The 25,345-nt window shown below is 51.9% G+C and overlaps 1 protein-coding gene across 1 annotated transcript; it reads left to right on the top strand.

Annotated features, from left to right (window-relative positions):
* Window positions 1–1,548: 1,548 nt before the first annotated feature.
* On the top strand, window positions 1,549–24,668 carry IGFBP5 (insulin like growth factor binding protein 5). Its single transcript, XM_069574529.1, has 4 exons — window positions 1,549–3,007; window positions 17,757–17,986; window positions 18,293–18,412; window positions 20,166–24,668. The coding sequence occupies exons 1-4, from the start codon at window positions 2,674–2,676 to the stop codon at window positions 20,295–20,297; spliced, it is 816 nt and encodes a 271-aa protein (XP_069430630.1). The 5' UTR covers window positions 1,549–2,673; the 3' UTR covers window positions 20,298–24,668.
* The last annotated feature ends 677 nt before the right edge of the window (window positions 24,669–25,345 follow it).

The following is a 25,345-nucleotide window of genomic DNA, read 5'->3' as shown; positions in this document are numbered from 1 at the left end:
GCTACCAGTGTGCCCAGAGCCGGCTTTGCCGCGGAGTCGGTGCAGAAATAGGAGCAGGGGCCGGGACACACACAACACCCTGTCCGAACCTGACACAAAGGGGAAAATAATACGTGATCTCCCTCACTCCTCAAATATTCCAACCAGAGTTGGGAATATTACTTTTCCTCCTACCTTACCGAGCCCCTAGACACAGAGGAGAAGCAATACTAACGAGCCTTGCTTGCTTTTGCTTTTTTTTTTAATCATTACACACAGCTCCTCCTCCCTCTCCCAGCCAACACTTAAAGCCCCTCTGGCAATATAAACAAAAGAAAACTTAAAATTTTTGCCTTGATTTTAAAATGTGCCTTTCAGCAAGTAGGTAAGTAGGAAGAGAGATCAGGATCTGAGGGTGTTAACAGCATAGAGTGAGATGCTTCTGAACCCAACCGGGAAGACAATTATTTTCTACCAGCAGAAGCAATTCTTATCGTAGAGGAGGGTGCAGTCTAGTGGCAAACTTCATGAAATGCAACCCCTTCTCCAAAGGGAAGTTAGAGCCCTTCCAGAGCAACGACGACGAGAAATGTAAAAGGGCTGACAGTGCTGACCCAAGTTCCCCCAAACAGGACAGCCACAGCTGCTCAGCCCTCAGATGGGGCTCCGAAGGCCACACCCCCATGCCAAGTGCAGGGAAACACTAAAACCCCCACCTTCCTTCTTTGAAGGCATTCACTTTCTTTCCTTTCACTAAGGAAAGAAGGGTTCCTAGGATTCCCAGAGATCCTCTGAGGTTTGAAAAGGGATCACGGTGTTTCCCGTCGGGATCTGCTGGTCTTGCGGTACGCCAGCAGCTCCAATTCCTGGGCTATGCCTGCTCCCAGGTGGGTCCCTCATAACCTGGGGTCCCTCTGGTTTGTTACCTATGCCCTCCAGGGCTGTGGCCCCATAGAAATACTCCTTTCAAAGAACCTGGAGGGGGAGGATCACTCCACTCTGCCTTCCTTGTCTCTGACAACCCCACAGCAGGGCAGGACACAGGGGGCCTCCGGGCACGATTTTCAGAACCAGCATTTCCTCCCAAGTGCCAGTCTCTGTAGCTCAGTGCTGCCTATGATGCTGCTGCTATGAATGTCCCTTGGTGCAAGTACACACAGTATGCACACACAACACACACACACACACACAGAGCTTCCCTGGGCCAACAGTGTAGCTAAAGAAAAACGGCCCCTTCCCCCTACAACCAAAGACAGTCACTTCACCAGCAACAGAAACACTAGACTAAATCCCCTTCCCCAGATTTTTAGGGGGGAATTTAGTGTCTCTTTTCTATTTCCCCTCACCACCCATCGCTGGCCATCTTACACTAACACCCATTCCAACACACACACACACACACACCCTTACTTGGTCACTCAGACACCAGCAGACAGCCATTTCCCAAAGCTAAGGGAGCATTTCTTGGGCACTCTATATATCCAGTTGGCTAATAAGAAAATTCTTCTCCCTCCAGCCTGCGCCTTGGCTAGCTAAGGGGTGGGAGGGACGGGAGATGAGTTGCTCCTTATTGTATCCACCGCGCTGCAAGAATTCTCCCCCTCGACCCCCACCTCCTCTCCCTCTCTGGGCAGCTCCAGCCCTGTTCCCCGAGCCCCCCTCCCCCGTCCCCTCATCACTTTCTTCCATTCTAGGGAGAGGAGGGAGCTGTTCAGGCAGCGAAGGGGAGCCCCCGTGTGTCTAGAAGGCCTCTCCCCACCCCCACCCCGTGTGAGTTTGTACTCCTTGGCATCCTTGCCTGGGTTGGGTGTTGGGGAGCTCAAATTGCAGCTACAAACTGGCTGGCAGCCAGGGGCCGTCTATTTAAAAGCGCCGGCTCAACCGGAGCCCGTAGTCTCTTTGGAAACTTCTGCCGGGGGAAAAAGAGCTAGGAAAGAGCTGCAAAGCGGTGTGGGTTTTTTCCTTTTTTTTCCTTTTTCCCCCCTCTTCTTTACTACCCTCTCCTCCGTTTGCACCTTTCTTCGGGCTTCACGCAGAACCTGCGAATTTCGAAAAGGTGCTAGCAGAGTGGGAGAAAAGAGGTGTTGGGGGTTTGGTGTGTTTTTTCTTTTTTTTTTTTTTTTAATTTCTTGATTTCCACATTTTTCCTCCGCCTTCGCGGCTGCAGCCGCCGCCTCTTACCTGTTCCGCAGCAGCCGCGCGCCGCTGGCAGCTGAGGGTTAGAAAGGAGCAGGGTGTACTTTGAGATTTTAAACAAAAATTTTGAAGAAGAAATCTATTTTTCTCCCGCCCCCCCCCCCCCACTGCCTCTCTCACAGCCTCCGAGCTCTTTTTTTCCGGTGGTTGTTGGGGGGTGAACCATTTTTGGCTCCCCCGCCGCAATTCTGACCAGGTCAGACTCGTGGGGAAGGGGATTTGTTTCTCCAGCCTCCGATTCCTCTGCATGCACCTGGCGCTGCTCCCTTTCCCCCTACCTGTTGCAAGTCTGTAATCTTTGCAATTGAGACTTGCTTGCAGGCACTCCAGCCCTCCATCGCTCCCTACATTTTGCAATTGTCCGGGGGAGGGCACCTGCTCTACCTGCCAGAAATTTTTTTCAAAAAAGAACATTGCTCCGCGCTCCCTCCTGGCCCCTCTCTCCCTGCACTCTCGCGCTCCTGCCCCGCCCCAGGTAAAGGGGGAGACTCGGAAAAGATGGTGCTCACCGCGCTCCTCCTGCTTCTGGCCGCCTGTGCGGGGCCGGCCCAGGGTCTGGGCTCCTTCGTGCACTGCGAGCCCTGCGACGAGAAAGCCCTCTCCATGTGCCCCCCCAGCCCCCTGGGCTGCGAGCTGGTCAAGGAGCCGGGCTGCGGCTGCTGCATGACCTGCGCCCTGGCCGAGGGGCAGTCGTGCGGCGTCTACACTGAGCGCTGCGCCCAGGGGCTGCGTTGCCTCCCCCGGCAGGACGAGGAGAAGCCGCTGCACGCCCTGCTGCACGGCCGCGGGGTTTGCCTGAACGAAAAGAGCTACCGCGAGCAAGCCAAGATCGGTGAGCGCGCTCCGTGTGCCAGACAGCTACACGGCGCACGGGCGGGGGCGGGGGGGTGGTTGTGGGGGGGCACGGGACAGGCTGGCCCCGAGCGCTCTGCCCAGCAAGTGGCTTAGAGCCGGGGTGCTGGCCGAGAGGAGGGCGGGGAGGGTCCCTGCACTTCGGAATCGGAGCCCCAGCCGATCCTGCTACCCCAGGAGTCGGTCTAGCCGAGCCTCTCCGGGTTTTCGCTCCTTCTCCTCGTCCCTACCCCCACCTTCTTCACCCCACCCCTCCCCCCTCGACTAAACGGTGACTCTGAGCTCCTATTTCTTCTCTAGATGCAAATCCTCAGGTACTCAATCTCCAGTCCGAAAGTGTGCATCTTATATGATCAACTCCCTCTCCACCACCTCCAATATGCTGTGGGTTTTGTTTTTTTTCTGAACTTGAAAAAAAAATGCCTTTTGTTAAAATATTGCTTCAACTGGGGACCTGGAGAGAGAGGCGTTACCGGTTTTCGGTGCTAATTCTACCTTTGTCCCTCCCAGCCCCCCACCCCCCTACCAGTCCGTCTTTGACGTTTCTATTCTCCTACCCCGCCCCCCCCCACACGGGCGCACACGCACACTCACGTGCACACATAACACACGCACGCACGCACCCTTGGTAGCTCTTGCCTTTGGGGCGGGGGCTTTGATGCCCCTCCCACGTGCACACTCATTGCTCTTGACTTGATGCGATTGACTGGTCGTATGTAAAAGATACTGAAATGCAAAATATCTCTTTTTCCTCCCAGGAAAGGAAAGGTGACTTTGGGCAAGCTCAGAGGCGGCGGGGAGGTGGAGCAAGTCGGGGGCGGGGGGGTGGGGGTAGTGAGGGAAAGGAATGGGAAAGGTGGGCTTGATGTTCCAGGGCTGGCTGTTCCTGAATCGAGCTCCTTTCCCCTGCTCCTATTCAGATTTTACCTAGGAAGAAAGGTAGATATAGGGCTGGGAAACAAGAAGAGATGTGAAATTCAGACACCGCGGCTTCCCCGCCAGTGCTAATCCCCCACGCTGTCGCGTCGCCCCTCGAGCTCTCAAGCCAGATCACAAGTGGGTGTGGTGTAAATGGAAGAGGGGCCCTGGAAATGCAGAATGCAAAATCAAGGGGGCGGAGACGGAAAAGCCACGCACCAGGCGCCTCCCCTCCACCTCCAAGTAGCCCCGCCCCCAGGCTGCCCCGCCCCCAAATTCTCAGTTCTGGAGTTTAAAAGGTTGACAGAGCTGCTTGTTCAATTGAAACACTTCGGCTTCCTCTTGGAAAGTTACTTGATTTTTTTTTTTTAAGTTTAATGAACTATACACAAAAGTCTGGGTTCTGAGCATTGGTCCTCCCCCAAAGGGGTTAAGACTTGGCTAAATTGCATTTATTCTGTAAGGTATCTTCTTACTGGGACAATGCCTTTCCCTCCTATCTCCGTCCATTACGAGCACCCCAACACGAGTTGTCTTAACTGTAAACTACAGACACTCTCATGTAGGAAAGGAGTGCGTCTGCGGTTGAGAAGAGAGGCACGAGAGCTTTCCTGGGCTCGACGTGGATTCCCGCAAACCCTGCAGGTTTTGTCTGTCCAGCTTTGCAAGAGGTAGCGTTTCTCCAGTTCACGGCCAGCAAAAAAGGGAGAGGGCAATGTGCAGGTCCCGGAGGCCCCTGAGGACGGTTGGTGAAGTTATTTTTATTAAGAGCCAATTTTCAAAGGCGGTCCCGCCCCACCTCCCTTCATCTTGTGAGATGTGTGGAAAAGCTTAGCACCGGCACCGAGGGGGGGAAAGGCATGAATCGATTTCCTGGCTTGGGAGAGAGAGCTCTGGGTAACAATCCGGTCACAGCGAAAGTATGCAAGGTATCGCTTGGCCGCATTCTGGCCCCACTTTTATTTGCCCAGCCGTGTGGTTGGTGTGATGTGGTTGGTGTGGAGGGTGAGCGCGCGCAATTGCTGGGAGAGCAAACTGGCGCATCCAACTTTCCAGTTCAATCCCAACCCCTCCCCACCCCCAACACACACACAAGGGCTTTTGTTCCAAGCAAGATGAGATGCCCTTTAGACTTCTCTGCAGCCCCTTCCTCAGCCCCCACCTTCAAAGTGCCTTGAAGCACGGAGCGGCCTCCGCCTCCTCCCCCCACCCATCCCAACCCCTCTGAAAGACTCCACCTCGCCTAAAGCAGGTGCCTGATCCGCTCCGGTTGCTGGATGGCTGCCCTTGACCGGTAGCTGGAACTGACGCCTTCCTCCCAGACAGATGGGATGGGAGTGGGCCCTCCTGGCTGGAGTTTTTCAGCTTGGGTGGGTCTCCCAAAAGTCGGAGATGGTGCAGCGACAGTACTTAAAGAGAGGAAAACGAACAGAGAAGAGGGAGGAGAGTGTCGGCTCCTTTGGCCAAAATTGCTGACCCCCGACATCCAACCGCCACGCCTCTCTACCAATATCGAGCAGTGTGAACTGGGATTTGCCCCTTCCGATGTAAATTTAGAGACAGACATAGATGACGTATGTACATATACACATATAACCAAAAATATGTGTATAGAGAGATAGCTATAGGGTTTTTTCAACAACAACAAAAAAAAAAGTGCATTTCTAGAATCAGAAATGGGGAGCAAAGGAGAGAGAGATGGCTAGCCGCCAAAGCTTGTGGGAGGAAGAGAGCAGGGCCGGCGGGGACTGGTGTTTTGCTAGGCGCGTTGCTGGGCAACGGGAGAGGGAGTGCGCCTTCGAGCCGGGTCCTGGGAGCGCTCCGGGCCCTGCATTTTATTTTGGCCAGTTCAGGGGCAGAGATAGATATAGAAACAGAGGGCAGTGTGTATGAGGGCTGGAGCTATTTATTGGACCAAGCTCAATAAATATGGGTGAGCTGGGTCGAGTCTGGGGAAGGACCGAGCTTTGCTCTGGCATTCTTTGGAGAAAGAGCCTTGTGGCTTTACTGGCCCACATACTTTACCCGTGTCTGGAAGATCTTTCTTGTGCTTGTGAGACATTAAGTTTGGGATACAGGGAGATGTGGGTGCTGGGTTTCAGTTCTGTCATTGAGAAATAAGAGGGGAAGAGCAGAAAATATGCTTCTCGGAAAGAAGAAAAATTACCTAAATAAAAATGCATTCAGCCTTTGCCTCTTTGAGGGATTTGGCCCTCCATCACCCTGGCTTCCATTCCCAGCCTAGTCCAAATGCCCTGTTGAAATCAAGTTCCAGGGTTAGGTTTATTGGCCAAATTTGTGTCTGGATTGAACAAGATGGAAAACTGAAGGAGCCAGATTCCTTTCCCACCCCTATCCCCTCCCTTTGAAACAAGTCTTTGAGAGGCTGGTTGTGCCCTGAGCCAACCAAAATGGGAACTGGGAAGACAAGAAGAGGGCGCTTTTAACTTGACTTTTCTTGCCTCCCCACTCCTTTCCCTTCCTCCTCTTTCTGCTGTGTCAGCTCAGACTGGAAGAGCACGCACAGTTGGCCACAGTGAGAGTTCATTTTCTTTCCATTTCTCTTTTTCTCCCCCCTCCTTTCTTATCCCTCCCTCCCATCCCACCGCCTTTTCTATCCCACCCCCTTCTCCATCCCCCAACTCCAAGACATCCCCAGGGGGCTTGGCTTTTCAATCAGAGCAGCTGTGCTAGTCCTGGGGCTCAGGGTCAGATTTGAGCAGGCAGGTGGGCTTGCAGCTGCAGAGGGAGGACCGGGCTGACCTAGGAGCCAGGGGTCACCAGAAGGTTACAACAAAGAGCATGGGAGCAGGAATCCCCACGGAATCCCCTCGGTCCCCTTAAGGCGGGGGAGGAGAGAGGAGCTAGCAGGAAAGGAAGGTGATTTTTGTCTAAAGCTTTTACTTTGTACTTGAGCGATGTATTTAAAACTCTGGGTTATTTAATGTTTGGAAAATAAAATTTTGGAGAAGGGACCACCACACTCCAGGCCCACTGCCTCCAGAAACCGGAAGAACATCGTAAACAGATCAGGTACCTATGAGATCCCACCGGAACCGGAAGTGAAAAGCAGAGAATGGCTGCCATGACGTGGATCGTATCTGGTGGGGTTTTGTTTGCATGTCTGTTTTGCATTTTTACTATGGTAGGTCGAGAAGTTACCATCCCCAGAGACCATCCTTCAATTGTAACCTGGCAATATGTTTTCCAAAACAGTAAGATTTATTACATATCTGCAAAAATAAGTAAGCAAATAAACAAACAAAAATAGTTCTAAGCTTCCACTCCCCTCTCCCTCTACCCACAGAATTCCCCATTCTAGTTTCCAGCTCCAATTCTTTCCATGATTTCTGTTATGATGTCTTTTTCTTCTTCTTTAATATAAATCCAAAGAAGTGACTGGGAATCTGTATCAGAGGTGAAGTAGCCCTTCCTGCCTGGCCACTCAGCTTAGCTAGGTTCGAGTGTCTCTCCAGGAATTGTCTGGGTATTGGCCAAAGAATGCTACAGCTGGAAGGGACCTGCCATGATCGCAGCACCTTGGCAGTCAGGCCCTCATTTTACAGATAAGGACACTGAAGCCCAAAGTACAAGTCACAAGCCTAGAATTAGGTGCTGGGTTAGAGGCAGAGCCAGGGCTAGAGCTCAGTCTTAGAATCTGGTTGAGCCTAGTCCTCCTAGTCCTAGTTCTGCTCTTCCTGGCTTTATACCTTAAGTCCCTGGGGCTCTGGCCTGGGCCAGGTCTAACCTGCAATGAGGCCTTTGGCAAATATTACCCAGTGCTGTCATCTCATTGCAGGAGGGGCAGAGGGGGCATGTTGTGAAGATGAAATAAGAGCTCAGAACTGGGAGTGCTCCGTTTGAGGAGAAGCAAAGTGGCCCCAAAGTGGAGAAAGCAGTACCCCTTTATTTTCTGTCTTGTTCTGTTCCATCCCCTTTTCTGCACGGTCTTGCAGGCAAGGCTGGCTTAGGCGAGTGATTTGGTGCGGGATGGGGGCTGCGGCGGGGCAAGGAGGGTGGAAAGAGGTGTGTTCAGCCCAGACTTCAGGCCCCATGTGCCAAACTTCATTTTCTGAATGATAGGGAGCTGTCCTGATGTGGGCAAGCAGGCAGGCCCTCGCTGCCCCTTGGCTGAGCAGCAATCCACAGTCTCTAAGGAGCCGGCTTCCTGTGGGAACCAGCCTCTTCCAGCACGAGCTTCCACAAAGCGGGGCAGCAGGATGTTGAGATCCGAGCTGGGGTAGGGTGAGGTGGGATGAGGGAGTGATTGGGGGATTTTCACATCGGAAACAGAGAGAGAAAACCACATGCCACAAAAGTTGATAAGAAAGAGAGAGAGAGGATCGCCAGGTTTTTTAACACAGTCAGAGCTCTTTTTGAAGAAGAGGCAAGGAAGGCCTCCAGATTATAGCTGGAAGCCTCCAGTTGACCTGAGGAGTTGTTGAGCGCCATTCTCACACGCCTTGGAGGCTGTGGCAGCTGGTCCCTTGGGGGAGTCCCAAGAAGGAGGCAGATAAGATAAAACTCTCTTCCCAACGGGTTAGACCACCAAGGAAGTCCTGGACGGGGTTCTAAAATAAATGTGCACGCTCAGTCGTGTCGGACCCTGTGGCCCAATGGACAGAGTAGCCTGGCGGGCTACAGTCCATGGGGTTTCCCAGGCAAGAATACTGGAGTGGTTTCACACTTCCATCTCCAGGGGATCTTCCCCACCCAAGGATCGAACCTGAATCTCTTGCATCAGCAGGTGGATTTTTTTACCACGGATTCACCTGAAGCCCCTTAAATAGGTAGTCTCTTTTTTTTTTCCCCCTTTTTGGTGGGATTTTCCAGGACCAGGGATCAAACCTGTGTCTCCTGTATTGACAGGCAGACTCTTTACCACTGAGGCACCAGGGAAGCCCCTAGGTTATCTCATTTTTGATCCCCATCCTAAACCATCAGAGACCAGCCCTTCTCTTGCCAAATCCTAAAGCAAGATCCAAATTGAATCGGCACTCAGAATCCAGCCCCGTGTGACCTATTCTGACTTGCAGTGATGTTCTATGTGGGTCCTCGTCATCCTGAACTGTGTAGATTGTACCAGTAAAGCTGTACTGAGCATGCTCCCCAGTCTCCCTGTCCCTCAGGGAAGATGCCTCTCATTCCAGACCCTTCAGAGCAGCATGGTCCAACTGAAGTACAATATAAGCCACATACAGATGTCATTTCAAGCTTTCTAACAGCCACATTTTTAAAACAGGTAAAAAGAAATAGGTGAAATGAAATTTAATTGTTTATCTTTTCAGTATATCCACAATAATATTCATATAGATTCAAAATAAGCCATTCTAATGGGCTATTTTAATAAACCATTTAATAAGCCATTCTAATGAACCACCTGACGTGGAGAACGAACTCATTTGAAAAAACCCTGATGCTGGGTAAGATTGAAGGCAGGAGGAGAAGGGGACGACAGGATGAGATGGTTGGGGCATCACCGACTCAACAGACGTGAGTCTGAGTAAACTCTGGGAGTTGGTGATGGACAGGGAGGCCTGGCGTGCTGCAGTCCATGGGGTCACAAAGAGTCAGACGCAACTGAGCAACTGAACTGAACTGAATGAGCTATTTTACATTCTGTCTTTCATATTAAGTCTTTGAAATCTGAGGTGTATTTTACATTTACAGCACATCACAGTTCAAACACTGAATTTTCATTGGAAAAGTTGATCTGTATTTTTAGGTTTCATAAGATTTACAGTTGAAGAAGTTGATTCATATATCTGAGCTGTCCCAAACATATTCACAACTTTTCTGATAACCAAAGGTATTGGTTGTCTAAATTAACTTAAATAAAATAAATCTTAAAAATCAGTCCCACTGGCCACACAAGTGAAGTGAAGTGAAGTGTTAGTCACTGAGTTGTGTCTCACTCTGTTTGATCCCATGGACGGTAGCCTGCCAGACTCCTCTGTCCGCGGAATTCTCCACGCAAGAATGCTGTAGTGGGTAGCCATTCCCTTCTCCAGGGAAACTCCCCAACCCAGGGATCAAACATGGGTCTCCCACACTGCAGGCAGATTCTTTACTGTCTGAGCTACCGGGGAAGCCCTAGCGTCAAAAACCGCACTGGCTAGTGGGCACCTAACCAGACAAGGCAGAGGCCGCCAGCAAGCCCCTCCCACACCTGTGAAGGGAACCTGTCTCCACTCTTTGCTCCTGCTCCAACAGAGTCAAACAGGAAAAGAGTCTGAGCTTTAATTGCCAAAAAGGAGATTGTTTGACCCCTAGCAAGTCTCTCTTAGGAGGACCTGGCCTGGGGGCCGGGCGGGGCGGTGGGGTCGTCGACCAGAGTCCAAACAATCTGCTCCCTGCCGCCCCCTTCTGGTCATGCAGGGCTTTCCAGGGAATTTGGCAAAATTGTGCTGTTCTGAATGGGCCGTGATGAGTTGCCAGTGGGAGTGTGGCCAGGTCGGAGAAATGGCCCCTCACTTCCTCCTTCTCATTATCTCCCCTAACCCCATTGAAAGGCTGCTCCCCACCTCACTGCTCCATTACCTTCTGGTTGGGGGGGGGGGGGGGGTGCATTGTTGCTGCTCAGTGGCTAAGTCGTCTCTGACTCTTTGCGACCCCATGGACTGCAGCATGCCAGGCTTCCCGGTGGGTGCGTATAGGGAACAGACACAGACATTTTTACTGAGCATGCTCCACCTTCCCCAAGTCTAGAGACCTGGTTGGAGATACTCATGCTGGGTGTTGTGCATAAGTATGTATTTCTCATGTGTAAATTTATCACCAGCTGCTGCCCAGGGGTCAAGAAATGTATACCAGAGTCATGGCCCTGCATCCTAGTTCGTCCTCAGGGAGAAAAAGTGAGGAGGATCCTTTCTTTTACCTAGAGGATGTGTGAGTGGGACCCCATTCTTTCATTCTAGGGAACAGTCACCAACCTGACACTTGCCACATCTACACTGTGAAAGGTAGTAGGTCACCTTTTCTCTCTCCATCCTTAGGGAAGGAGGCCTAGTGCCTTAATGCAGCATGAAGGAATGAGGTTACACAAGGGACGAACTTCCAGGCAGTGTTCTCTAAGTGGAAACTGCTTCTCAGAAGCACTTGGGTAAAGTTCCTCTCACTTGGGGCTGGCAACCTAGACTCCCCGGGGACGAGGGTAGAGCCATTGCTTCCCAGCAGACCTTTCTGCAGTCCAAGGCGCCTGAGACCTCGTGATCTACAAGCAGACACCTGTCAGCCACGTATCACAGCAACCAGATTTTTAGTTGATGATGGAAACAGGGGAGGTAGGAGGCAACAGAGTCCTTACAACGGCAGAGACCTGTACTGAGAGTTCACTAGCACGTAACAACTCATGGAATCCTCATAACCCTATGAAGAGAGGGCTGTTGTCATCCTCCCCATAAGTCAGATGAGAAAACTAAAGCAAGGAGAGGGGAGGAAGCAACTAAGAGAGAGCAAAATACACCTGTACCAGGATTTAGTGAAGCAGTGCTAGCAGCCCCATCTTCCACTCAAGAAGGGAGACTGACAGTCAAGGGCTGGTAGTCCAACTCCTGATTCTGTTTATCTGCTTTGCTGTAGGTATCTTTATTTCCCTGCTCAGGATAGAGATGTTGGTTTTCCTGGCCTGCAATGGAGAGGGGGCTGTAAAGGAGCTAAGAGCTGGATAAGCCTATTGCTCTCAAGGTCCAGTCACTGACTCTCTGAATCTGCTCCCCACCTTTGCCACATACCCCAAATCAGCAAGACTCCCTCCACATGTCTATTTGCAGCTCCTCCCTACCTGCAACTGTTCCTTTGGATGACAGTTGTGTGGATTTCTTTTCCTCTTGCAAAGTCCGTGCTCCTTCCCTTTTCAGCCCATAATTCAGGTGAAGAAAGAGCCCAGAATATGCATGTCTGTTACTGACCACAAAGGAAAGAAAACAATTTTCCAGGAAAGACTGGGGCAAGGCAGGCCCTGGTCAGGGATGTCATGGGCAGGGCTGGGGATAGTGCAGCTCCCCTAGGAGGCTTCACAGCCCTCCCTACGGTCCCTGTCCCTTTTTTTTATACAGAGACACACAATGTAATTCAGTCTCTTAGCATCTGCAGCTGGGAAACGGTCAGACTTCAGGAGGCTAAGACATGTTTCACTTTTTTTTCAACAGTGAACAGTTGATCCATCATTTTCCCAGAAGCCTCATGTTGTAGCAAAGAGCAGGAGGCTGCAGGTTGGCTAGGAAACAGGGCAAAGTGGGGAGGAAGCACGGAACATCCAGGCATCCCCAGGCACGGATCAGGGCCCTCCGACGAGCTGCCCAGTGGAATTTTCTGCAGGGAAGGAAGCGTTCTCAATCATTGCTGTCCAACGTGGGAGCCACCAGCCATGTGTGGCTATCGAGCAATTGAAATGTGCCTCAAACAACTGAGAAGCTGAATTTGTAATCTGATTTAATATTTATTCTTTTCAATAGACACATGTGGCTGCTGGCTATCGTACTCAATAGCACAGTCTTAGATCAAAGAAGCCCAGTAAATGTAGGGGACCCTACTTCTTCCCGCTCCTGAGGCCCCCTCTCTGCCCCTTGTTCCCTCTGTAGTAAATTCCTGTGTTTAAAGGCAGGTCTGTGGGTGACATGACCCCCCAGGGCATCCACTTAGCTCCAACATGCCGCAGCTAGCCTTGCAGAACTGCCGCTAGACCTGCACTTTGTCCCATGAGCTGATTCACACATCTCTCCATTTCAAGATTCTTTACTGAAGACTATGTGCTGAAGAGGCTAAGATAAATGACAAAGTTCTGCCCTTAAGACGCTGACTGTCTGAACTCCACAGGGGGAGCTAGAATGAGAGCTGGTGGAAACCCAGCTCCCCTTTTCATTTCTGGCAGAGAAATTCTGGGCGAATCCCTCTTGCCTTCTGGCAAGAAAAAGAGACTCTTCCTCTCCCAGGTCCAGGTGGCCTGGCAAAGCCCTACATCCTTCCTGCACTGCGAGTTCCAAGTGCGCTGCAGCTTCTTCAATTTCTGTAAGCAAAGTTGCAATATCTGATCCATCCGTTCTTCTCTAGTTTTGACTGTTAAGTCAAGATAGCATGGGGAACAACGACCAGACTGGGCCCAGGCTGTTAATGGTGCCAGGGTAGGACTAAGAGCCCCAGGGTAGAAAGTTCGATCGTAGTTTCAATCATAGCAGCAGGTCTCCGTGGCGGGCTTGGGGAGGCAAGATGCATTGGCACTTGTGCTGAGAGGAGTAGTGCCCCCCCCAACTGGGGATGCACCTGAGCCTGCAGCAGCTGGGCCTGCCCCCAGACACCCTCAACAGGTGGTCCAGTGGTTAGGACTCAGCGTTTTTACTGCCAGGGCCTGGGTTCAATCCCTGGTTGGGGAACCAAGATTCCACAAGCTGCACAGCAAAAAGAAAAAGTTCACTGGGACACAAGGATGACACAGTCCTTAAGCAGCTTTTCGGGTTGCCAAGGGTGGTGCCTCAGTGGATGTTGTATCAATATGAATGGGCAGCATCTTAGGAATGAAGCAGAAACTGAGTTGGCTGCCCTAACACGGCAGGGCTGGTACCATCAGAGAGCCAGCTGGCAAGACTAGGGGCAGAACAGAGCAGAGAATCAGAATTCAGCCTAAAGACAACTATCAGGACGCTGCGAGAGCCCTTGCTTTCTTAAGACACTGAATTAAAGGGTCCTGCCTCCACAGCTTCCCAGAGAACGGGACAACAGTGAACACTCACTGCAGAATCCTTTCAAAAGGACAGCTAGAGATAGGAAGGCAGGTCCTAGACCTGCTTACCTTCTTTCCCTCATCATTATGCTTGCATTGTTGACTAAAGAAACAGCCAGGGTTTACACACTGATGGCCTTGTCCCCTCCCTGCCATCCCTCACTTCACGTAAGTCCTTCCCAGCCTGTGCACATCCATCTTCCTGACTCTAAATGCATGCTGAGAGTGGAAGGCTGGGGTGGTGGTCAGAGAAGTAAGAGAAGGAAACCACAAAACGATCCAGATTTTAAAACTGCTTACAATTCCTACAAGGAAGCCTGCAGCCATCAGTCTCCTCCGCCACCCACTGGCCATATGCAGGTACTGACCTGCCAGTTGACTAAGTTCCAGAACCTACTGCATTGTTAAGTACCTGAGAGACTGCTATTCATGTGCAGCGCAACTTCACCAGGAAGTCCTAAATCCTTTTGCAACCCTGACCCATTTCCATTTGATGAAACAGCTCAGGAACTGCCAGTCTCCTTTGCCTTCTTGAGTTATCCAAAATCTAAACCCTTCCAAAATTGCAAGCCTATTTATGACTCGGCCCCAAAGCAGCTGAGTAGGCCTAGCTGGCTCTGGCATCCCAGCTCCAGTCTTACTTTCCAGCCCTTTAATATTCCAGGCTCCTGCCCTGGCTCCAATCCAACTTTCCACTGTCTCTCTGGAACCTACAGGTGACCACAAGACCCTGATTAGTATCTGATACTTGACTCCCCCGCTGCCTAAGTAATAGGTCCCATGGGGTTAAGTGGCACCAAAACCTGGGAAGCACATCAAAACTTTAAGCCTGCCCTTCAGAAGCAGCCCAAGAGTCTGCACACTGGGGAGGGAACCCTGCCTTGGTGAAGCCAGGGGAAGGACAGAGGGTTTGCAAAAGTATCTGGAGTTCCTTGGAGAATGGCAACCCACTCCAGTATTCTTGCCTGGAGAATCCCCATGGACAGAAGAGCCTGGTGAGCCACAGTCCATGGGATCAAAAAGAGTCAGACATGACTGAGCGACTAACACAGAGAAGGTACAAGAATCTACATTTTGTTTCCCAGTATTGTCCTTGCTTAGTCTCAAGGCTAACACCTTCACAGGAAAGACTGAGAGAGGTCTAAGTAAATTGCCCTAAAGTTTCTTGAACCGTTGTGAACAGCCCGTCCTCCTCCCAGGAAAGGTGACTCCAGGTTCAGGGCAGCCCACAGCACTTCTTGAAGATCCTAAAATACAAAGGGTCTTGAGAAGAGCTGCCGATGGTGGGGTGGGGGGTGGGGGCATTAGCCAATGTACTTGCACGACCACCAAAGCCAGAGCCAGAAGCTCCATAAGAGAAGGTGCAGCAGCATCTGGAGGATGACACCCTCTGACCAAAGGGAGACAACAGGTGGCCGAGGGCAACGAGTGGCACCCTCCCCCCAGATGTCTCTAAGAACTAGAAAGAGCGCCACTGGGATGGAAGCATGTTCTTGTGGCCCCAGGGGAAAGCTCACCCTTCTTCCACACACTGGTCAGCACCCGGCTGTCTGGCCCCACTCCCCCTCCCTTCAGCTGGCTACAATCTTAGCTGGGAAAGGGGGTGGCCGTGCACCCCCACAATGCTCCCAACCTTTCAATGGCAACCACCTCTTGCCGTCTCCCCTACCGCACCACTCAGGTGACAGTCAGGATGCTTGGTGATGTCCAGGGAGGCTGAGTGACGTGTCAGTTCACTCAGTAAGATGGGACCAGCCCGTGGTCAGCTTTTCCTCTCCTCACCTACTTCTTCCAGATCGGAGCCTCAGGTGTGGGCCTGAGTTACTAGATAACAGAGCCCTAATCTTTCACTTTGTACCGAGTCCCCCAAATCAGCTTGTTCCACCCTGCCTCCTACTCCCATCGCAGCTCATTCCACAACCAAGAAAAGCTGGTTTAAGCCACAACCTCACTCTGTCAGCTAATCCCCCGAGGGCTCCACTCTACGGGCCCAGTGCATCGCCATGTTGGCTCATCATCCCAGCGGGTTTTGATAAAGTAGAGGCCGAGCCCAGGGCAGGACATGGTGGGAGAAGGGAGTGAAAGGCCAGAAGGGGACAGAAATCCTAGTGCTGGGCTCTCTCCAGGGAGAGCCTGCCCACTCTTTTGCTGTGTGTCTCCTCCCACCTTCTTCTCCAGAAACTACGTCCCTTCTTCTCCTATGGATAAATACCCAGATCAGCTAACCACCCAGAACACTGCACACCTCTGGAGGCTTCTTTAGGGTGGGGAGCTTCCCTAAAGGGGCTTAAATCTGCTGGACATCCATTCAATTAAATCTGACAAACCCTGAGCCTAGAGACAAATGGGTGCTCGGGTGCTTTCTGCCACCTGCCATCCTGACCAGATGAGGCCGGGTCTCCAAATGCCTCCCTCATCACACACTTGGAACTTCCCCTGGGCTGAGAACTCCTGCCCTGGGGATATGCAACTCCTCTCACCAAACTGCTCCCTCTCCACACCTCTCCTCGCCTCCTGGGGAGCCCAGTGAGAGGATGATTTCCCTTCATCCCTGGTGGCTCAAATGGTAAAGAACCTGCCTACAATGCAGGAGACTGGGGTTCCATCCCTGGGTCAGGAAGATCCCCTGGAGAAGGGAATGGCTGCCCACTCCAGTATCCTTGCCTGGAGAATCCCATGGACAGAGGTGCCTGGTGGGCTACAGTCCATGGGGTCACAAAGAGTAACTAACATTTCCACTCTCTGGGGCCACCCCAAAGCCCTATTTTCTTTTTCCAGAATTGAAAACGAAAAGAAAGCAGGGAAGACAGGGCTCCCTGCCCCCCGCCCATCCTGCCCTGCACCTGCTCTGGCCCTGGGCATCCTGACCATGCCCTGACCACCTGGGAAGAGCAGTCTGGGTCTGGTGGGGTCAGGGAGCTGAGAGGGGGGACCCAGGGGAGGGTGCCTGTGAGAGGAGAATTTCATGGAAATCTGTGGACCAAGAACAGGCCAAAGGCTGGGGGGTGGGGGGTGGAATTAAAAGATCGACAAATAAATGAACAAAGTCCTGGTTCTTTAAAGGTCATAAGTCAGCTAAGTATAGACTGTCACCAAGTCACTGCTATATATAGCTACTCCAGCCCCAGCCAGCTGTCTGCCGCTCTTGGCCGGGAGCTGTTATGTCCCAGGTCACAGAGCGCAGGGCCAGCTCTGAGCAGGGAGCAAGGCCTCAGGCCCCATGCCCCCTACCCCCAGCGCCTGCACTGATCCCCTCCAGATCCCATATTCTGGCTCTCTGGAGTCCCTTCCTCCTGTTCTCCCTATGATTTCCTCCCCCACCCTGCTAGCCCAGACACCCCAGGGCCCTCCTACCCTCGGCTCCTCAAATGCAGATGTATTTCAACTCCAGCAGTTCCAAAAGCAGGAAGATCTCGCTAGAGGATGGACTTGGCCTCTTGTCCACGCCCTGGCAATCCCTTTTCCTCTGAGAGCTTCGACCTCCAGACAGTGTTCTTACACCTCAGCCCCTCCTCCAGCCACTTCCCCATCTATTTAGCCAGCTCCACACCTACCACCACCACCAGACAGGGCCTTCCCTGATGGCTCAAGTGGTAAAGAACCTGCCCACAAGGCAAGACACTTGGGTTCAATCCCCAGGTTGGAAAGATCCCCTGGACAAGGGAATGGCTAACACACTCCAGTATTCTTGTCTGGAGAATTCCATGAACAGAGGAACCCGGCAGGTTACAATCCCTAGGGTCATGAAGACAGGACAGGACTGAACACTTCCATTTCCACTTCCCAGCAAACGAGTCCCTTCCCTGCCCCCAGACTGCCCTCTTCCTCCTGTGTCACTTCCCTGCTTGCATCAGCTTGACTTTCCCAGCACTCTCCTACTCCACAAAGTCACCCTTGCTTTGCTCTACTGGACTTTCCGCCACTCACAGGCGTGTGGCCTCGTGTCCTGATTCTCATTCCCCTTTCCGCAGTTTGGGCAGCCCCATGAGGGTGCAGAGAGCCTGTCTCCTCGCTCCAAAGCTTGGAGCTCTGGGCTCCACAGGGTTGGCTCTCAGCCGGCAGACGTTAATCCTCCACCCGCTTCTCCCCGCAGAGAGAGACTCCCGTGAGCACGAGGAGCCCACCACCTCCGAGATGGCAGAAGAGACCTACTCACCCAAGATCTTCCGGCCCAAGCACACCCGCATCTCCGAGCTGAAGGCTGAGGCTGTGAAGAAGGATCGCAGAAAGAAGCTGACCCAGTCCAAGTTCGTGGGGGGAGCTGAGAACACCGCCCACCCCCGGGTCATCTCGGCGCCCGAGCTGAGACAGGAATCCGAGCAGGTGAGGCCCAAGGACCCTCTCTCCATCTCCCTCTATATCCACACCCTCAGTCTCTGCCACCTACAGCTTTTAACCTGGCCCCCAGCTGTCTAAATGAGTATGTGTGGTAGCACTTTATACACCCAGGGGTCATGGCAGGGGAGGCAGAGGAAGACCTTGGGTAGCACCTAATCTCGACAAAAGGTGGTGACTTTCCGTGCAGACCCTTGACCCACACACCTCGGCCACTGCATTCTGCACGTCTAGGTGACTCCCTGGGGTCTGGCCACGCCTCTCACGCCTCTCACGCCTCCGATCCGCACACAGGGGCCCTGCCGCAGGCACATGGAGGCATCCCTGCAGGAGCTCAAAGCCAGCCCGCGCATGGTGCCCCGCGCCGTGTACCTGCCCAACTGTGACCGCAAAGGGTTCTACAAGAGAAAGCAGGTACGTACGTGAAGCCCCTTCTCTGCAAGAGAAAGCAGGCCCGTCCAGTGCCCCCAGCTCCACTTCCTGGAGAGACTGGACACCTGAAACTAACACAGCTCTGTAGATCAACTCGACTCCAGTAAAACTTGGGGAAAAAAAGAAAGCCGCATGCCCCGTCCCATATCCCATGTTCAGGGCATGCACGCTAAGTTGCTTCAGTCGTGTCCCACTCTGTGCAACCCTGTGGACCCCATGCCCGCCAGGGTCCTCAGTCCATGGGATTCTCCAGGCAAGAATACCGGAGTGGGTTGCCGTGCCCTCCTCCACGATGGAACCTGAGTCTCATGTCTCCTGCATCGGCCAGTGTGTCCTTTACCACTGACGCCACCAAATCTCCGCCTCTAAATGCCTGGATTTCTGTGTTAACAACACTGTGTCCCCAAACACCAGTATCCTTTCTCCCACCACAATCATGACTGACCCCATTCCCACCTACACTGTAATCTACTCATGTTTTAATGATTCACCATAGGTACCTGAGTTCATCTAAAAGGAAACTTTCTGTCACTGTGTCACAGCCCATGTTGTCTGTGTTATTTTCTGATACACTTACATAAACATATGGGGCTTCCCATGTCGTGCTAGTGGCAAAGAACCCACCTGCCAATACAGGAGACGGAAGAGACGTGGGTTGGATCCCCGGGTCAGGAAGATCCCCTGGAGGAGAGTACGGCAACCCCTTACAGTATTCTTGCTTGGGAAATCCCATGAACAGCATAGCCTTATGGGGTACAGTCCATGGGGCCACAAAGAGTCGGACATGACTTAGTGACTAAACCGCAACATCTAAGGTAGAGCTCAAGAGCCAGACAGCTTTGGGTGAATCCTTGGGTGTCCTGCCTACTAGCTGTATCTTCTTACCCCAGTCCCTTTGGCTCTAGTTTATTGTGTAAAATGGAGAATAACTGTACCTATTGTTCTCACGTGATTATGAGGAATAATGGAGTCATCTTTGTAAAGCACTTAGAACAGTATCTACAGCATAGTTAAGTGTTAAGTGGTGTCTTGTATATGGTACAGCTATACAAGTGTTGCTTTTTATTATTATTGCTGTCATTTAATGGGTTCCCCTCATAACTCAGTCAGTAAAGAATCTGCCTGCAATGCAGGAGACCTGGGTTCCATTCCTAGGTTGGGAAGATTCCTTGGAGAAGGAAATGGCAACCCACTCCAGTGTTCTAGCCTGGAGAATCCAATGGATAGAGGAGCAAGAGCTGGACACGACTTAGTGGCTCAACCACCACCACATTATCTAATAATTTAATTTACCATCATTGTCACCGTCATGATCATGATCAAGTTATGTCGCTCTCTGGAGAATACCAAGTTGGAGGTAAAAACCAACTTGTTTTGGGTGACATAAGACAAAGTTGTAAGAGCTAGCCAAGGACAGGCTGCCTAAATGAGCACCTTTCGCTGGGTTGTCCCATGCAATGTGGACACCAGAACCCCAAGGGTTGGGTGTTGATGTTGTTCAGTTGCCAAGTCGTGTCCGACTCTTTGTGACCCTATGACTGCAGCACGCCAGGCTCCCTGTCCTTCACCATCTCCCAGAGTCTGCTCAAGTTCACGTCCAGTTGAGTCGGTGATACAGTGCCCTCAACTCTTTGGGGAAGAGAGTCTGTCTTGGGGCAGGGAAGGCAAAGGGTCAGGGAGGAGCAGAGCCTCAGGATACAGCCATGCTCACGGCCTGTCCATCTCCCCACCCCAGTGCAAACCCTCCCGTGGCCGCAAGCGTGGCATCTGCTGGTGCGTGGACAAGTATGGGATGAAGCTGCCGGGCATGGAGTACGTGGACGGGGACTTTCAGTGCCACACCTTTGACAGCAGCAATGTTGAGTGATGCGTCCCCTCCCCATCTTTCCCTCACCCCATCCCACCCCCAGCCCCGACTCCAGCCAGCGCCTCCCTCCACCCCAGGACGCCACTCATTTCATCTCATGTAAGGGAAAAAAAAATACATATATCTATCTATTTGAGGAAACTGAGGACCTCGGAATCTCTGGCAAGGTCGCAACTTTGAAAACGGCAACAACAGAGATGTGAAAAGCTAAGGAGACAACCCCCCCCTTTAAAAAAAAGGTTTTCTTTTTGAGACAGTTTGAATGAACAAGGAGGGCAAGAGAGGAAGAACAAGAGAAAGAGAAGGGAGGAAAGCAGACGTGTGTAAGAGAGGGGAGGATGAGAGTCACGAGGAGGAGAAACAGAGCTTGGGCCAGAAGCATCCATCTTTACGTCCAGCCCTGGCCCGAGTGGGGAAGCCATCTGGGCGGGAGCAAGTGCGGCCCTAGGTACGGCCTTTGATGCCATGCTTGGAATTTGCCCAGCTTGGATGGGTCGCAGGGCAAGAGAGAAGCAAACAGGTGCCACTGCTTCTCCTGGGTCAATCTCCTGCAGCCAGCAGCTCGCACGGCTCAAGCCCTGTCCTTCCTCTCCTCCCACCTCAGCACTGTTCTCTCTCCCTCCAATTTACAAAGGAAAAATGCATTCCATCCGTCTCAACACAAGGCCAATTCATAACTGAGTGATACTAGATGGTAGGTGTTCCTAAAGCGGATCCATGAATATGAAGAGTATGTGCGGATTTCACTCCCCATGCAGACCCTGAGAAATCAATCCACACTCCGATAGTGGGAAGCCATGTGCTTCCAGGGTGGCTGAAACTCAGCGCCGAACGAAGCCTGTGGTTTCAGCCCTTCATTGCATCCAATTCACAGCTAGTACAGCCTTCGTGGGGGAGGATAGGCTGAAACAAAAGTGGGCTTGTATTTATCTACAAGGCTCCATATAGTCATATATAGGCATATAAGTCTATTTTCTTTCTTTTTTTTTTTTTTTACCCCTTTCTTCCTTCCTTTCTGTCAAAGGTTTGCATTAACTTTTCCAAGTAGTTCCTCTGGGGGCTGAAGAGCGTCCTTATTCTGGGGAAACCAAGAAAACCCGTGTTTTTCTAACACAATCCATAAAACCAGTTTTGCCTGCCTCCCATGAGCAGCAGCAAACTCAGCCCTCTGTGGGACACTGTGTTGATTTTTTTTTTTTCCATGATTTCCCATGTGCACGTGTGCTCATGTGCCACCAAGCTAGGTCACTGAGCACACCCAACAGTGCGCCCACCAAGCTCCCCAGGATGTCACATTCACCTTTAGACCCTTGGGAAGCTACTGTCTCTGGACCCTGTACCCAGAGAACCCAATCAGTCCATGCTCAACCCCCTGGTCCTGCCCAGCGCTTTCATTTCATCTGGACAGAGCCTGCATTTGGAAAGCCTCCCTCAGCCTTCATGCTGGCAGAGCAGGAGAGAGACTGAAATGAGAGATGGCCAAGAGGGAGATGGAGGTGAAAAGTGTGAATACGGGGAAACAATAAAAGTGATTGTTCAGGCCAGAGTAGATGGAGAGAAGAGCAGACAGCTGGAGAGACAGAGGGCTAGCTGCCCTGTCCTAGCTTTGGAACAAAGCAAAAAGAAGAGGGGACAAAGCCAAGAGACACTTCCCTGGGTCCCCACCTGATAAGCCCTCTGGGATATAAGAAGAAGGAGAGAGGTTTAAGAAGAAGAAAAGGAAACAGGTTGTAAGAGAGAAATGAGTTTAACCCAGCCCTGTGAGCCAGAGAAGGTGAGAAACTTTCGGTGGGTTCTAGACTGTAGGAGCTGGACAGGAACAAGGATAAGCAGATACCAGCCATGGTTTGGAAGGGACGAGTCTACGAGCTCACCTGCCCGCCTTCACCCTGCAGTAAGGGACGGAGGCTGGAGAGGCTTTCAAGCTCTTGGTCCACCCTGGCCCCTTCCAGCTTCCTTCCTGGGGTGGGAGATGGCAGAAAAGCACAGAATAAGCAGTGAATGGATACTTTGGGGGAGCCAAGATTCTGAACCAAGAAAACTCCCATCCTCTGCTGACTCCCCCCACCCCCGCAACAAATGGGCAGCCCTGATGGAGAACTCTGGCCAGGAGACGGGGCTTGGACACAGCAAAGGAGACCCTCTCTCGCTGTGAACACAGCTCACTCCACTCTTCTCCAACGACATGACACTGTGGAGACTACTCCAGCATTGAACTTGGGGACAGTGAAGAGGGACAGCTAAGGAGCAGAAACGCTTTAGCTGGTGGCAAGCCTGCAGCTCTGGGATTCGGTAGGGGAGTGTCCCCTGCTCCCCCGGAGTGGACAGTCAGCTGGGATGGCAGAGGCATTGATCTTCACTGGACAAAGGGCCTGATGGGATGGCAGCCGTGAGGACTTCCTTGACCTGCTGTGTGTCCACGTGGCCCCTTCCTGCGCCACTGTCCCCAAACCCCCGACCCACACTTCAACGTCTTAGGCCAGTATTGTCAGCCTTTCCCACTTCACTTTTCTCTCCACCCATTCTTTCTCTGGATCTTCAGCAGTCATTTAAACTGGGACTGCCACGTGGATACTGGGGTGCCATTCCCCCTAAGACTGAGCCAGGAATTTGCAGACCCCACCCCACCACCTCCCACCAAGGCCTGGACCCAGTTCCTGGTTCCTGAGAGGGGGCCGTCTTTTCCTCCCACTGTTTACTGGACTTTGAAGGGGCCTCGGCTCCTTCCATGGGCTCTTTGCAGTCAGCCACAAGGTGGGGGGTTAGGGCCTGCTTTAACGCCACCCTTGTCTTCAGATCTCCAGAGCTCATGCTGACAACCCCAAATCTGTGAGTCTCTGCTTGCAAAGGGGGTGGGGAGACTCTGGTCCTCTGGCCACTCCCTAGAGGATGCTGGACCTTCAGACAGAGCCCAGGGTGGGAGTCCAGGGGGAGGGAATCATTGAGGAAAGTGAGGCCTCTCTGGGCAGGGTGGTGAGCAGGCAGGTGTGGCGAGCTGCCAGCTCTGAAGTTCCAAGCAGGGACCTTCTTGACCCCAGGCTGCCTGTTGGCCACTGTCTGCTCACCCAGAGGCCTCAGACTCCAGGTTTTCCGTGGCCTCAAATCTAAATATTGGCCAGAAGAGCCAAGACGAGGTCTCTTCCCATCTCCCTTTGACTCAGGCCTCACTCCAGCAGAGGAGACCTGTCTCCACCACTGCTGCCAGGTGACTGAGGAGGTCCCAGCAAGGACTGACCCCCCGCCCCGCCTCAACCCGGGGAAAGCAGGCGGTCTGGGACAGAAGCGACTTGGAAATTTCTCAGACAGCCAGGCCTAGAGAGACAGGCCTGGAGACATTCAGCCCCAACTCAGAGAATGACCGGAGGCCCTGCGCGGTCCCTCCTCCTGTCTCCTCACCATTTTCCCATCACCACCTCTGTGGTCTCCATGGTAACCCAGTGGGGCCAACCTCCCCTGGGGAAGCGGGCCTGGACCACCACTCTCCCACTGCCCAGTTCGTCAGCAGCCACAGGGCTACCATGCGGCCACCAAGCCCCCCCTCCACGTGGGGCAGTGCCCCACCTCCATCCGCTTAGCCCCCACAGGGCTCCAGCTCAGATGGGAATTGCAAAGAGGAGTGGGCCAAGGAGAAGCAACGCCCCGGTCTTGGAGAAGACACAGTTGGCTTCCAAGATTGAGGAGGCTGTATTTTGAGAGGTGGTTGTACTGGGCGTTGTACTGTCTTTGTTTTTAAAACCACTAAAGTGCAAGCCTTATTTTGCACTTTTCTCTACTTTTTTTTTCTTGTAGGTTTTTGGTGTCTTTTTTTAAGCATCCTTTCTTGGTTCCCTAATGGAGTATATAGTTTAGCTATTTCCACAGACTCTGGCCTCCTCTCTTTAACTTGTTTTGGATGGAGGAAAGGGGAGGTGGGGGGTGGGCAGCCACTCTGCACCACTCACCCCACCTCTCTGGTCCCCGGCCACCAGCCCGAGTCCCGGACCGTCCACCACCATCATCACACAGTAGCCCACATGGATAGACAGTTGTCAGACAAGATTCCTTCAGATTCCGAGTTGCCTACCGGTTTGTTTGTTTGTTTTAGACAGCAATAATCACAGCACGTATTACTGTAGTTCTTTATAGTTTGACATACATACCATAGTGCTCTTCTCTCCTTTTTTTGTTTTTGACTTTCCTGTTTTTAAATAAATGCTCATAATCTTTACTGGTGAAAAGGATGAAAAAAACAATTAACCAGCAAACAAAACCTGTTTGTGGAAAAAAAAAAAAAACGAAAAAGCGGGGGAAAAAAAAAATGACCTGAATGTGGAAGAGCTCGCCTCCTGTTTAGTGTTTTGTACCTAAGGAAATAAAACAAAACAAAAAACCCCTGAGGATCTCACGTTTTATTAAAAGAAGTGAAGATTACTGTATACTATTTATTCAACTTATAATTTATGTTACTCCTTGATCTTTGTCTTTTATCATGACAAAGCATTTATTTAATAAAGTTATGCATTCAGTTAGCCTGCCTCAGCTTCCTCCTCTGGCCCAGGGAAGGTAGGCGAAGGGAGAGAGGACAAGGGGAAGAAGAAGGGACCAGTGGAGGTAGGACTAGGGCCTGCACCCTCCAGAGGGGCCCCCCTGGACCGCCTTCCCACCTGGCACTCTGGTGCCCCCTTCTCTAGCTCTTCAAAACCTTTTCAGTGAGTACACATAGCACTTAAGAGGGCCAGTGGTCCTGCGGGGTCAGCTGCTATTACCACTAGGACTATTACCATTATTACCATTTAAGCTTAGCTCCTGCTGCCAAAGAAAGTCATCTTATTATTTATTTATTGGCTTTGCTGGGTGTTTGTTACAGCGCAAAGGCTTTCTCAAGGTTTCTCTAGAGGCGGCACATGGGTTTAGTTGCCTCTGGCATATGGGATCTTAGTTTCCAGACCAAGGATCAAACCCCAGACCCTTGCATCGAAAGACAGATTTTTAACCACTGGACCACCAGGGAAGTCCCTAAAGAAAAGTGATCTTAATTGACTCTTAAGCAAGTGATGGGTCTCTTCTCC

The sequence above is a fragment of the Ovis canadensis genome, chromosome 2 (genome assembly GCF_042477335.2).
Source record: "Ovis canadensis isolate MfBH-ARS-UI-01 breed Bighorn chromosome 2, ARS-UI_OviCan_v2, whole genome shotgun sequence".
Taxonomy (NCBI): Eukaryota; Metazoa; Chordata; class Mammalia; order Artiodactyla; family Bovidae; genus Ovis; species Ovis canadensis.
The sequence above is the reverse complement of the archived record's forward strand: the minus strand, read 5'-3'. Positions and strand labels throughout refer to the sequence as shown.